The following is a 14,601-nucleotide window of genomic DNA, read 5'->3' as shown; positions in this document are numbered from 1 at the left end:
CTTTCATTCCTAATTATCTTTTTGTTTTTTGTCTAGCTCTACTGACCTTCTGATCTTTTCTTCTCACTTTCCTATCATTTCCACCTTTTCCTCTTTTGTTCTTCTTTATGTGACTTAACTCTCGTCCTGCACATCCTCAGATCAACCCGGAGTTAATTAGTAGACCCTATCCCCCATTGTGTACACACTTAATCCACAAACTTATTACTCAATTCAAAACCTCTGAGACTTAAATTCATTAATAGCAGTACTACCTCTTTATACCTATATAATATTTTAAGCATTTTTTTAAAGTTTTTCACATCTCCTCTATGTCCCTCCCTTTCTCTCAACATATTCACATTCCTCTCTAAATAGGTGGTCTTCTAATCTCTATAATAACATTAATTTTTACGTTTCTATTTTTCTTCTGGTCTCTTTTCATTCCCCTTTCCCTTTCTTCTTTTTCTCTCTCTCTCTACTTGCATCCTACCCAACCTATTTCCTGCATTGTGATTAGGACATAGTTAACTCTCCCTGTGCCTCCCCACACCAATCTATTCCTATTTTTTACCCACATCTCTCCCTAACCCTAATAATTTCTAGTTTTCCAAATTCTTCTCTGCGGTTCGAAGTCCTTTAACATATACTTGTTTGATGTCGAATAGATGTATCTGTTGAACTAGATTGTATCTGTAGACTATTGACTGTACAAATGCAAACTTTGGTTGATGGTTGCCTTAAGATAGTGTTCTAGCACAAAACTGGTGCTATCTTCATCTCAAATGGGCAGAGTAAGCTGGAAAAACACAAGAAAAATGGCAAATCCGGGTATCTCAATTCCCAATCTTGATAATCAGGGGTTAGAACAGATAATGAATAATCCAGAGGAGAGTTCCCAAATAACTCTACAACACTGCTGGCAAACATGATAAATGAGAAGTTTGACAACATACAAAGGACTCTGTATGAGCGTGATAGGGAGAGAGAGGAGGCATCCCAGAAGTTTATACAGGAATATCATAAGCGTGAGGAAGCTACTCAAAAACTGATACAGGATTTGCGTGAACAACTTGAGAATACTCAAAGAGAAAGGGAGGAATGGCATGAGCAGGCTGAGAACACTCAAAGAGAACTGCAGGAATCCCATGAACGGGAGGAAGCTAATCAAAGAGTAATACAGGAATTGAGAGAGCAGAATGAGAATACACAAAGATCACTAAAGGCATTCATGGGATCCATTAACAAAGAGCTGAAGGAAGTCAGGGAGACCACAAAGGGAATGCTGAATGGAACTCAACAGAAGGAATGGGAGCCCAAAGAAACCATAACCAATCAACTAAGTGATTTGAGGACAAACACTGAACACCAAATTAAGGAAGTAAAGAAATTCATACAAGACCTAAAACAGAGCTTCAACAAAGAACTTGAAGCCATCAAAGCTGACCAACTAGAAGGAAAAGAGATAAAAAAACAAAGTAGAGAGTCTTGACAGCAGGTTAGACCATGCAGAAGATCGAATCTCAGGGATTGAAGACAGCCTAGATATTATAGAGAAAGAACATACAACCATCCAAGACAAGTCCAAGAAATATGATAGATCTATCCAACACCTGGAAGACACCATCAGAAGGCCTAATCTAAGGATAATGGGTGTAGAGGAGCACCTAGAAACAGAAGTTAATGGTCTAGGAAATTTGTTTAACAGGATCCTAGCAGAGAACTTCCCAAGCATGCAAAAAGATAGGCCTGTCCAGATACAAGAAGCGTTTAGAACCCCAAAAAGACCAGACCAGAATAGGACATCCCACCGCCACATTATAATCCACACAGGATCAACTCAGAACAAGGAAAAGATCCTTAAAGCTGTCAAGGAGAAAAGGGTAATCACCTATAAAGGGAAACCAATTAGAATCACCTCAGATTTCTCAGCAGAGACAATCAAAGCAAGAAGAGCCTGGAATGATGTATGCCATGCCCTAAAAACACACAACTATCAACCAAGAATACTGTACCCAGCTAAACTCTCCTTCATGACTGAAGGCCAAATAAAAATTTTCCATAGCAAAGAAAAATTGAAACAATACATCTCCACCAAACCAGCCCTACAAAAGATTCTTAAAGATGTCCTACACATAGAAAACCAACAAGACCCAATAAAGGCCAAGAAACTGCACCCAAACTGAGAATCCAAGAACCATAGGAAGAACCCAGATTTCACATCCCCCAAGAAGGTAGACAACATGGCAGGAACTCCCAAATACCTCTCAGTCCTATCTCTTAATGTTAACGGACTGAAATCTCCAATTAAGAGACATAGACTGTCTAGTTGGATTAAAAAACAAGACCCTTCTATCTGCTGCCTGCAGGACTCACATCTTGCCTGTAAAAACAAACACATTTTCAATGTTAAAGGCTGGAACAAAATCTACCAAGCAAACGGACCCCATAAACAGGCGCGAGTTGCAATCCTAATATCAGATAAAATAGACTTCAAATTAAAATTCGTGAGAAGAGATAAAGAAGGTTGCTACATACTAATTAAAGGATCTCCCTTTCAGGAGGGTTTTTCAATTCTAAATATCTATTCGCCAAACAATGGAGCACCCAAATTTATTGAAGAAACACTACTTTCCCTCAAATCCCATATAGATCCAAAGACATTAAACGTTGGGGATTTTAATACACCACTCTCCCCACTAGATAGATCAACTCAGCAAAAACTCAACAGAGAAACCGCATATCTAAACAGGTGCATAGATCAACTAGACTTAATAGACATCTACCGAACATTTCACCCAGCAGCATCAGAATACACGTTTTTCTCAGCAGCACATGGAACGTTTTATAAAATAGACCATATTTTAGGCCACAAAGCAAACTTGTCTAAATTCAGAAACATTGAAGGTATACCTTGCATTCTCTCTGACCACAAGGGAATAAAATTAGAACTCAACAACAAAAGCCACCAAAGAAAGTCCGGTATCACATGGAGGCTGAACAACACACTGCTGAATCATGAGTGGGTCATGGAAGAGATTAGAAAGGAAATTCAAATGTTCATGCTATTCAACAAAAATGAACACACAAATTACCAGCTCCTCTGGGACACAGCAAAGGCAGTACTCAGAGGCAAGTTTATAGCTCTGAGCTCCTACATCAACAAATTGGAGAGATCTGAAAATAACAATTTAATGACACATCTAAACCTCCTTCAAAAAGAGCAGCAAGATAAATCCCAATCCAGTAGACGGAAAGAAATAATCAAAATTAAATCAGAATTAAATGAATTAGAATCCAAAAAAACTATAGAAAGAATCAACAAAACAAAGAGTTGGTTCTTGGAATAACTTAACAAAATTGACAGACCCTTAGCAAATCTGATCAGAAAAAGAAGAGAACACACCCAAATTAATAAACTCAGAGATGAGAATGGAAACATCACCACGGAAACAACCAAGATTCAGAACATTATAAGGGAATACTTCTTAAAACTTTATGCTAATAAGTTTGAGAACTTGACAGAAATGGACCTTTTCCTAGCAAATATTGACATGCCAAAACTAAACCAAGATGAGTTAAGCTATCTGAACAGGCCCATATCAAGCATTGAAATAGAAACACCAATAAGAGACCTCCCAGCTAAGAAAAGTCCAGGACCAGATGCTTTTACAGCGGAATTTTACAAGGCCTTCAAATCAGAGCTCACACCAATTCTCCTCCAACTCTTCAATGAAATTGAAAGAGAAAGCTCACTACCGAACACATTCTATGAAGCCATCATAACCCTCATCCCAAAACCATGCAGGGACTCATCAAAGAAAGAGAACTATAGACCCATTTCTTTGATGAACACTGATGCAAAACTTCTCAACAAAATTTTGGCCAACCGACTTCAACAATTCATCCAAAAAAATCATACACCACGATCAAACAGGATTCATTTCGGGGATGCAAAGCTGGTTCAATATATGCAAATCAATTAATATTATTCATCACATCAACAGGAGCAAGTATAAGAACCACATGGTTATCTCAATAGACGCAGTAAAAACATTCGACAAGATCCAACACCCCTTTATGATGAAGGTTTTGGAAAAATTAGGAATCCATGCAACATTCCTCAATAAAGGCTGTATATGACAAACCTACAGCCAGCATTATACTCAATGGTGAAAAACTAAAGCCATTTCTTCTTAACTCAGGAACAAGACAAGGATGCCCACTCTCTCCACTTCTCTTCAATCTAGTATTAGAATGCCTAGCTACAGCAATAAGACAAGATGCAGTTATAAAGCGGATCCCAATAGGGAAAGAAGAAATAAAACTCTCCCTCTTTGCAGATGACACGATCTTGTATTTAAAGAATCCCATAGACTCCGCTCCCAAATTACTCAAGCTGATTCAAAACTTTGGCAAAGTAGCATGTTATAAAATTAACCCCCAAAATCAATGGCTTTTATGTATGCCAACAATGAGAAAAGTGTGGCTGAAATTAGGAAAGCAACTCCATTTGTAATAGCCCCACAAAAAATAAAATACCTAGGAATTAACTTAACTAAAGAAGTGAAGGACCTCTATGATGAAAACTTTAAAATATTGAGAAAGGAAATCAACACAGAACTTAAAAAATGGCAAAACCTCCCATGCTCCTGGATTGGAAAGATTAGCATCGTGAAAATGGCAATACTTCCCAAGGCTATCTACAAATTCAACGCAATACTTATCAAAATTCCACCCTCATTCTTCAAGGAAATAGAAGAGGCAATCTAAAAATTCATATGGAACAATAAAAGACCCCGAATAGCAAAAACGCTCCTCAACGGAAAGAACACTGCCGGAGGAATATCAATACCAAATTTCAAACTCTACTATAAAGCCATAGTAATCAAAACAGCTTGGTATTGGCATAAGAACAGACCTGAGGACCAATGGAATAAAATTGAAAACCCAGAAATGAACCTACAGACCTATAGCCATCTAATCTTCGATAAGGGAGCTAAAACAATAGAATGGAAGAAAGACAGCCTCTTCAGTAAATGGTGCTGGCAAAACTGGTTAACTACATGTAAGAAAACTAAAGCTAGATCCTTATATATCACCCTGCACCAGAATCAACTCCAAATGGATCAAAGACCTTGAAGTCAAAGCAGACACTCTGAAAACATTACAGGACGGAATAGGAGAAACCCTGGGTCTCCTTGGCTCAGGCCGAAATTTTCTGAACAGAGACCTGGAAACACAACAAATCAAAGAAAGGCTGAACAAATGGGATTGCATGAAGTTGCAGAGCTTCTGCACGGCAAATGACATACCTAGCAAGATCAATAGAAAGCCCACGGATTGGGAGAAGATCTTTACTAGGCATACAACAGATAAGGGTCTCATATCTAAAATATACTTGGAACTCAAAAAATTAAACCACCCAACAACAAATCCTCAAAGAAACAACTGCCCAATAATTAAGTGGGCAAAAGACTTAAAGAGAAGCTTCTCTGAAGAAGAAAGAAGGATGGCCAATAGACACATGAAGAAATGTTCAACATCCCTAGCCATAAAAGAAATGCAAATCAAAACAACATTGAGATATCACCTCACTCCAGTTAGAACAGCAAAAATCAAGAACTCTAACAACAACAGATGCTGGAGGGGATGTGGACAGAAAGGAACCTTACTTCATTGTTGGTGGGAATGTAAACTTGTTCAACCACTTTGGAAAGCAGTATGGAGGTTCCTCAAAAGACTTCACATAGAACTCCCCTATGACCCAGCAATCCCACTTTTGGGCATTTACCCAAATGTTTACAAACAAGACCACACTAAAGCTACCAGCACAACAATGTTTATTGCAGCATTATTTACCATAGCTAAGATATGGAACCAACCCAGATGCCCCTCAGTAGATGAATGGATCAAGAAAATGTGGTATATATACACAATGGAATTCTATGCCTCTATCAGAAAGAATGACATTTCCCCATTTGTTAGGAAATGGAAAGGCTTGGAAAAAAAATTATATTAAGTGAAGTAAGCCAGGCCCAAAGAAACATAGGTCCCATGGTTTCCCTTATATGCAATATCTAATATATGTATGAGTCAAGCGGAAAAGGTCAGATAATGTGATGTTAGGAAAACGAACCCTTAAATATGTATTTTAATGTTTTTGTTTCTTTCATGCATGTGTTTCTAACGCATTTATAAGATTATTTCTTTGTTGCTTTGTATGTCCCTTCCCCACAGTGAAACCCCTGCTTTCACTATATTTGATGTCATTATAACATGTGGAGGAGATGAGGACAAACAAGTCGTTTAAGGATTCAGGTGGACCTGTTGCAACAATGAGAAGTACAAAATGTCACGTCAAAACCAGCTTTACAATGTCGTTGTGGGGGGGGAGGGGGGGTATTATTGGGTGGGGGGGAGGGGGGAGGCTGGGAAGGGAGGTGAAGGGTAAACAAAGGAGGAGGTTGCAATGCTTGATAAGAAATATATGCATTATCCTGCCCATGTAATTGTAACCCCTCTGTACAGTATGTTCTCAAATAAAATAAAATAAAATTAAAAAAAAAAAAAAGAAATGTACTCATTACCTTGCCCATGTAATTGTAACCCCTCTGTATGGTATTTTCACAATAAAGTCTGAAGGGCAGTGTGCACCAAAAAACAAAAAAACAAAAACTTCCATTTCAGCATGTCTCGAATTCTAAACCTAGGTAGCCCAAGAAAATTGGCGCTAAGAAGGCTCCCTCAGACATTCTTTATATTGTTGTCTTTTACGAGAAGGTGGGGAAAGATATGAAAACATGTTTTAAGGCTGATTCTTTTAATTTTTGAGCTCTATTTCTAATGTGCACTTGTTAAATCTTGTATATCCCTGTCTGTGTAAATATCTTCAGAAGGATCTGTTGCAGGCATTAAGTAATTAACTGACTTAATAGCAAAAGGTTCTTGAAATTTTGTTATTTACAATGTTCCAGGTTTAACAAGTTATCATTGCTATTACATTTTAAAAAATTTCATATAGGATTACTTTTTCCTCGATATTCAAAAGAGTGTTATGTAGGTTTGAAAGTTTTATAAAAGGAAAAACAAGCAAGTAGAGGAAACATGAGAATGATGAGTACATGTTTTTGGAATAGTTCTATAACAGGCCAGTGAAGATTGTTTCAAGGGCTGGGAAGCTAGCTAAATGGTCGAGTGCTTGCCTTGCATGCATGAGGCCTTGGGTTTGATTCCCCAGCACCACAGAAGCAGAAAAAAGCCAGAAGTGTTGTTGTAGCTCAAGTGGTAGAGCATTAACCTTGAGCTGAAGAGCTGAGGGGCAGTGCCAAGGCCCAGAATCCAGGCCCCATTACTGACAAAAAGTTTCAAACAGCCTTGGGTAAGGAAAATGGCGTGGGCTGTTGTGAGATCTTATCAAGCATGAATGTCAGAACTTAGAACGCCAGAACAAGGTCAGCCTAGATATGTCATAACCTTCCTTTTTTTCTGTATGTTTTTTTATTGCAAAAATGATGTGCAGAGGGTTACAGTTACATGAGCAAGATAATGAGTACATTTACTATTTTAAAGATAAACTCTGTTTATACCCTGGATCTTCCAGGTTAATTGAAAAGGTGGGAACCACATGACCTCAGTTGAGCCAGTCCCATTACTTAATCAGTCAGCTCAAACCTGCCATCTATTAATGAGCAAAGTTGGATCGTTAAAGGAAAAAATACAATCCAAAAGCAACTTTATTTAAGTCATAGAAAGGTGTCTGGTATTGCAGAGGACCAGTGTTGGAGACCTTACTGGCCAACTGAGTTGGAAACTGCACTTTGATTCAACATACATCCATTTTACTCAAACTATTTGAGAATGCCCAGTTGAGAAAATGCTAACATCAAGGAAGACAGAGATTCATCCCCAGACAGTCTTCCAACTTTCATATTTGTGTAGATGTTATTGGGGTCTCCCAAAGAGTTCCTAATCAAAACCTGCTATTTCATTTCTAGCTTTAAACTGGTAATACCTATAAAATGTAGATTGGGTTCTATCCATTAGTAGATTAGATTATATTTATTATCAGCAGAGCCTTGATAATAATACTAGACACCATCAAGGTAATAACAGAACAACTAAATGCCACTAGTAGGATGTCATGGAAAGACTAGCTTTAGGTATATTAGCTGGAAAGGGAATTATTTCTGTGGTGATTAGAAAGTGGTGCTGCAAAGGCCTTACATAGATTGAAGGCTGGCACAAGGTGAGCCATTTACTAGCTTGTTGATCAATAATTTGGAAGACAAAGGAATGGTGCTGTCCAAATTTGCCTCTAGTACTTGTTTTCATAACAATGCCTGTGTTGGTTGTTGTATGAATGAGGGCAAAACACCCATTTCTTAAATAGTCTCCCTTTGGATACTGCTGAATGGGAAAGTCTGGCAAAGCTGACTAGGTTTGAAAAAAAAGATAAAACAAGGCAGGACTGTAGGAGTTAGAATCTTTTCTGCCAAAGTGCTTGACATAAGCATTGCCTTTTAAAGAAGAGCTGCTATCTTACAAAAAGCTAAGACTGCTTTTCTGACAAACTTTGATGGGATATCCTGGTTTTTCCTAATTTGAAAGTTTATCTGAGCAAGAAAGATTACGATCCTAAAATTCGGATGAGTGAGAGATGTGGTTGCCTGCCTGCTCAGCATGCTTGCTTGGCTTCCTGTCAGTATCAGATTCTTCTGCAGAAGTAAATTATGCCTTGCTGGGTTCCTTTCAAGTTGTGGGATATGAGGTGTCACATAGGAGAAAACATCAAGATATTTACAACAACTGCTCTGATGAACTTAAACTCCTTATTTAGGATAGCTTTGGAAAAGCACAAGTTAAAATTGTATATTAATTATACAAAGGGATTTTACTGTTACTTCCATATATACAAGGTGTACTTTTAAAGAATTTGATCACTCTTCCCCTTTTTATGGCCGCCATTATAGAATGTACTTCAATCATCTTCATCTCCATCATTTTCACCTTTCCTGTTCCCCATCTGGCCGGTTCTTGCTCCATTCTGAGGGTTCTTGTTTGCCTTTTATGTCTTTTGCATAAGTTATTGTAAGCAAAAATACTTACAGAAAATATACCATAGACTGTGCTAACAAGGTTAAAAAGTCTTAGAATGGAAGATGCATTATGTTAACTCAGATATGCCTATCTTCAAACTTTTGTTTCCATTCTTTTCCATGAGGGGCCTGCTTTCACATCGGAAGTATTTATTATTTTCTGTTTAACTATTGAATCATAAGCATCTCCCATTACTTATTCTGAAAACATAGGCACCCATTGGTGGTGAGCCTGTCTGTTAGTGAGCAAGGGTATTTTTCATTTTATTGGAGCTTTGGTTCTGGTTATAGTTTATCTGCTTCTCCCTCTGCAATTTGCTTTTCGCTCTTCAGTCTTTCCTGGAATAAAGCTGAGCAGTGGCAGAGCAAGTAGTCAAATGCTATGTTCACTCAGTGTGCTAGACAGCAATCTGCAAAGTAGGTATGTGCTCAAGGTGGTCCATTGTGGCATGGTGACAAACTATTATGTAAGTTATACATACACACAAGGGAGTAATCTGTCTTTAGCAGAGATGCCATGAATACAAGATTTTGAAAATATTTTGTGGACTTCTCTACAATTAGGCTTGAGTTAATTTTGTGTTGCTATTACAAATACTTGATAGTCACCTTCGAAAGGCTTATTTTGGCTTAAAAATTTTGAGGTTCCAATCTATAATTGGGCAGACCTACTGTGTTAAGGCCTCCTATGTGGAGGATGGAGGATGGGAATGACATGATGGGTGTATGGTGTAGGAAAACTATTCACTTCATGGTCAAGAAAAATCTGGGGTTCCATTTCTCACTTCAAGGACACACCCTACATAACCAGAAGACCTCCCACTAGGTCTTACATTCTCATTTGCACCATCTCCAAGAAGCTAAGGGCCGAGCCTTTAAAACACAGGCATTAGGTGGACACTCAAGATCCAGCCTATAGCATTACTTTTTGAACAGTAATGTGCATATACATTATTTGGGAATTTTAAATGTAGCTTCAGATTCAATGGGGCTGGGGCTGCTCAGCATTTTTGAGTTTCTAATAGCTTCTATATTAACACATGTTTGGGATTGGGGATTACTTTTTGAGTAACACTGCTCTTTGTACCACATTTGTGCCTTAAACTTCAAGTTTTCAGCTAGTATCTTAACACTGGAGGAATGAGAACAAGCAAAAGAAGATACATAGCTATTAGGTCCCTAAAAGCCACAGAAGATAGGCAAAGAGGTAGCTTAAACACTAGCACAGGTTTATTTGGAAGAAAAGTCTACAGAAAGGGTCTCAGATATTGTAAGGTAAATTATCAGAATTTAGAGAAACCACATTTTGAGAGGTAGAATCTTGGAGTTTTTGTGACAATGCACTGCCTTCAGACTGCTAACTGAATAATGAAGGCCTGCAATCCGCAAATATACTTAACACAGCTAGGGAATAGGCTGGAGAGGAAAGAACAAAAAAACAAAAATTCAGCTCTCTGATGGATAGCTGAATTGGACACCATGATGACTGGAGACAAGCCAGGAGATGAGAGACAGGACAGGAACATGGAGATACACATGGCATGGTGTCCCCCACCAGGGGTATGGGTCACAGGATACTCAGGCCCAGGCACAGAACTGACAGGTTCAGTAACCTCTCAGCCAAGTAGCCACTCCTATCTCCAGGGATCCAGGTGTGCCTATCACCTGAGGGGGTGTGGGAGCATCACCCTCCCCTACCATAAAGATTTCAAACCTTAAATGGACTTACTCAGGTACCAGCAGAACTTTTCCATCTAAGGTATGCTTAGAGGCTACTCAGAGGCTGGTGATCCAAGCCATTTAGGGAGTTAATCAATGCAGTGTGATGACCGCCCCGACCCCCCCCCCCCAGCCAAAAAAAGAATGTAAAATGTGAAAATAAAAATTTTTGAATTTTAAGAATAGGGCCAAACTATGCAAGGCAGGATTGAACTGGAACAACTAGTTATGAGGAAAGGACTAGGCCTATTTACCCCCTAGCTGTTCCTTCTACTGTAATTACTAGTTTTGAAAAAGCAAAACACCTGGCCCCGAAACTAGGAACTGCCCGTTGCTTTAGGTCAAGAAGTTGTTACAGGAGTACTTACGGTTTTAATTGCTTCTGGAATGTTTTTGACTTACGAGCTTGCAAAATAAAATAACTGCTAAGTTCTTCTGTACACCACCTTGCTTGAATCTGCTCTAAAAGAATGCTTTTCTTTTTTTTTTTTTTTTACTTTTATAAACCCTGAGCTATTTGAGTTTGGGACTGCTCATTCCCTAGATGAGTTAACCCTGGCTGGTCAATTGAATAAACGATCTTTTAAGATACTGGTCAGCGTCTGTAACTTTGTCCAGGGGGTCAGTCCACTTCATCTGGATGCCCCAGTGAGATCCTATTCTCGCTTAACAGGACGACTGCTGTCATGACCTGACTCCTGTGTCAGGGGACAGGTCACATGGCCACACCTAGTGGAAGGCCTTGAGAGACATTGCTCAGTCTCAGGTGCCCTTGCTTTGTGAAACCCCTGAAATGAACTCTGGTGTTTGTTCTACCAATAAATTTCTGCCTGTCATCATCATGTAAAAATATAAATGAGTTGTTTTAAACTCCCAAGAAATGTCATCAAGTTTTGGTGTTAGCAAAAACTTGAAAATTAACTAAAGTTCTTCTTCAAAATAATGCAATAATCCTTTACATTTTTGATAAGTCAGATAATTTGATTACAATGTGAACAGCTTAATGCATTAAAACACCTGATCTTTGGTTTTCTGTAATATCCAAGTTACTATTCACTGGCAGAAATTTCTTCTGTTGTCTGGCCTCAGTCCCCCCTGCTGTTAGAAATTTACTTTCTCCCCTGAACCCCCTTTTCCCTGGGAAAAGAATAGCCATGGGTACAAAACTGAGAAATCATAAAACAAAACAAAATTATTGATAAAGGGCAAAAACCTCCTGGTAAAGAAAAACCCCAGACAAAGGCCGACCAGTAGTCAGCTTTTGTCCTTTCCCCATCCTTGATAAAAAAGCAAAAGAACATCGCTCCCTCAATTTACCAAACTGGCAGCTTTGCAAAAGGCTATTGACAACCGAGGCTTATCACCAGCTGCATTAAAGAGCTGTTAGGAGCTTATAATAAAATAATTTCTAAAGTAGTGTCAATAGCTTTGATAGTATTGATCATGCTGACCAAGTCAAGATTATGTTTTGCCTATGCTTCTGTGAGTCAAGGCTATGTTTCTGCCAAATTTTGTTTCTATAACGTTGCTTGCTTGCCTTGGTAACAAGGCCTTAAGCCCACCAATTGAAGACCACTGCTGAGTGGTCCCACTATGAGTGGCCTATTACAAATGATTACATATGATATTACCATAAAGAACAAATTAATTTAAAGGTTCTAAATGTAACCAATGAAAACTATGCCGAACCTGCCTTGCATGGCTTGTATATATAACTCTATCTAAACTACCCCTATAAAAACGCATCCTACCCTGAGCTCAAGGCTGTTCCTACTTTCCCGGTGGTAGGAAGTGGTCCCATGTGGTAGTAATAAAGTTCCTAGCTCCACAGAGCGCATGCGGGCAGCCCATATGCCGCAGCCGCCCTGGGTCTCCCAGCCTCTGGGCCCCGGCAACCCCCCAGGCCCCCGCAGGCCCCCGGGCGGCGCCCCAACCCCTGAGCCCACGCAGCCTGCCGGGATGCTGCTCCGGCCCCGGCGGCCACCGCCACTCGCGCCATGGTCGCCGACCGACTTGGTGGCCGAGCTGCTGCCACTGGCCAAGGACGTGCCGGGGACCCCGCCGCGGGGCCTGGCGGCGACCAAGGGCGGCTTGCCCCTCGGGCCCCATGCGCCAGTGTCCCCGGGCTCGGCACAGCACGAGCCCTGGAGCACCTGGGACACGGAGCTGCTGCTGGCCGAGCTGCTGCGGCCAGCTGTGTGGCGCACACTGCCCACCTACCACCAAGTGTCGGCCGCGCTTGCCCTGCGGCAGGTGCGACGCACTCCCGCGCAATGCTGCCGCCGCTACAAGTTCCTCAAGAGCAAGGTGCGCAAGGCCAATGGCCAGCCGCCCGGGCCCTTCGACGCGCAGATCCGCGAGCTCATGGGGCTGCTGGGCGACAACCAGCAGGACAGGAGCGCCCGCCGCCGCCGCCCCGCGCCCTCCGTGCCCGCGCCGGTACCGGAAGAGCCAGGTAGGCAGGCGGCGGGGCGGGAGAAGGGAAGGGATGGCAGGGCTGGAGAGAGGGGGAGGAGGGGGAAGGGCAATCTGGGTGGGAGGCTGGAAGGGGCGGCCGGGGCCGGAGGCTCAGAGGCCAGCGGGTGGGCGGCAGAGCCCCCGCCCCCGCCGATCCCGTGCTCCCTCCCGCAGGTGCCGCGCCGCCCTGGGCCCCCGCCAACCTCTTGCCGCCCGCCACCACACCTTTGCTGAATGCTGCTCTGCTGCAGATGCTGACGCACCTGGGCGACATCGTGGGCATGCTGGGCCCCCTGCGAGACCAGCTGCTGACCCGGAACCAGCACGTGGAGCAGCTGCATGGCTCCTTCGACCAGACCGTGTCCCTGGCCGTGGGCTTCATCCTGGGCAGCATGGCCACCCAGCGCGGCATCCTGGGCGAGCCGAGCTAGCCGCACCCGCCACCCCCCCCCCCCCCCAGCATTCAAGAAACCCTTTTGGATTTAAAAAAAAATAAATAAAGTTCCTAGCACCTTTATCTGGGTTTTGTGAAGTCTCTTTTGGATCCATGATATAATAGATGTAGGCCCAAATGAGATCCAGGACCCTGGGCCTTGAGCTCAGGGACTTTGGACTGGTGTCAGAAGAGCCACTCCCTAGGGGACAGCTGTGGAGAGAAGTTCCTAGCAGGAACTTAGAACTCAAAAGCCTCTAGAGGTAAGTTGAAAAGCCTGGCCAGGTATAGTGGAAGGGGCAGAAGGGGAGGTGGGATGCAGCAGAACTCCCAGCCACGGAGGAGTTTGGGATGCGCCTCTCCCCAGTGGAGGCACTCTCTGCCAGGTAGATTGGCCCTCCCTTAATGTAAAATTGCTGCAGGAGAGCTCCTCTAAACTAACACCTCTCTTCTAGGTTCAGACAGTTATTTTGGGGCTCTCAGTCACCGAAATCAGGTCCCCTAAACGCCAGAGCTCACCATTCTCTGAAAAATAAAAACCCAGACAATTATTCAAGTTATTAGTATCTGTTCTTTTTGTTCATTTGGACATCTCTGGGGGAATAAAAGTTCCAGCTTTGTCTGGGCCTGGTCATAGACCTGCTCTGTTTTGTCTGTGTTGCAGCAGTCAAGAGGTGGGCATGGAAGGTCACATGCCCTTACAAGCTTCAGGCTGCATTTTCCTGCAGAGGCAACCAGAGGTGAGGGCATAGACAGTTTGAGCCTAGTTTGGACATTTGGCTTGTCCGAACAGTTAAAAAAATTGTAAAATGCTCTTGTCTAAAAAGAAAATTGGATAAAAGATAGGCCAGTTCAGTTTCAGGTGACTCCCACCTAGCCTTCCTCCAGCTGAAGGTATTCACAAGGCCAATTGGT

General features: G+C 41.8%; 1 protein-coding gene across 1 annotated transcript; it reads left to right on the top strand.

Annotated features, from left to right (window-relative positions):
- The first annotated feature begins 12,755 nt into the window (after positions 1 to 12,755).
- On the top strand, positions 12,756 to 13,684 carry LOC122128257 (undifferentiated embryonic cell transcription factor 1-like). Its single transcript, XM_042702520.1, has 2 exons — positions 12,756 to 13,251; positions 13,428 to 13,684. Exons 1-2 carry the CDS (start codon positions 12,756 to 12,758, stop codon positions 13,682 to 13,684), a joined length of 753 nt encoding a protein of 250 aa, XP_042558454.1.
- Positions 13,685 to 14,601: the final 917 nt, after the last annotated feature.

This window comes from Dipodomys spectabilis, unplaced genomic scaffold (assembly GCF_019054845.1).
Source record: "Dipodomys spectabilis isolate Male_0828 unplaced genomic scaffold, ASM1905484v1 ptg000327l, whole genome shotgun sequence".
NCBI classification, from domain to species: domain Eukaryota; kingdom Metazoa; phylum Chordata; class Mammalia; order Rodentia; family Heteromyidae; genus Dipodomys; species Dipodomys spectabilis.
This window is presented reverse-complemented; position numbering and strand designations above follow the sequence as displayed.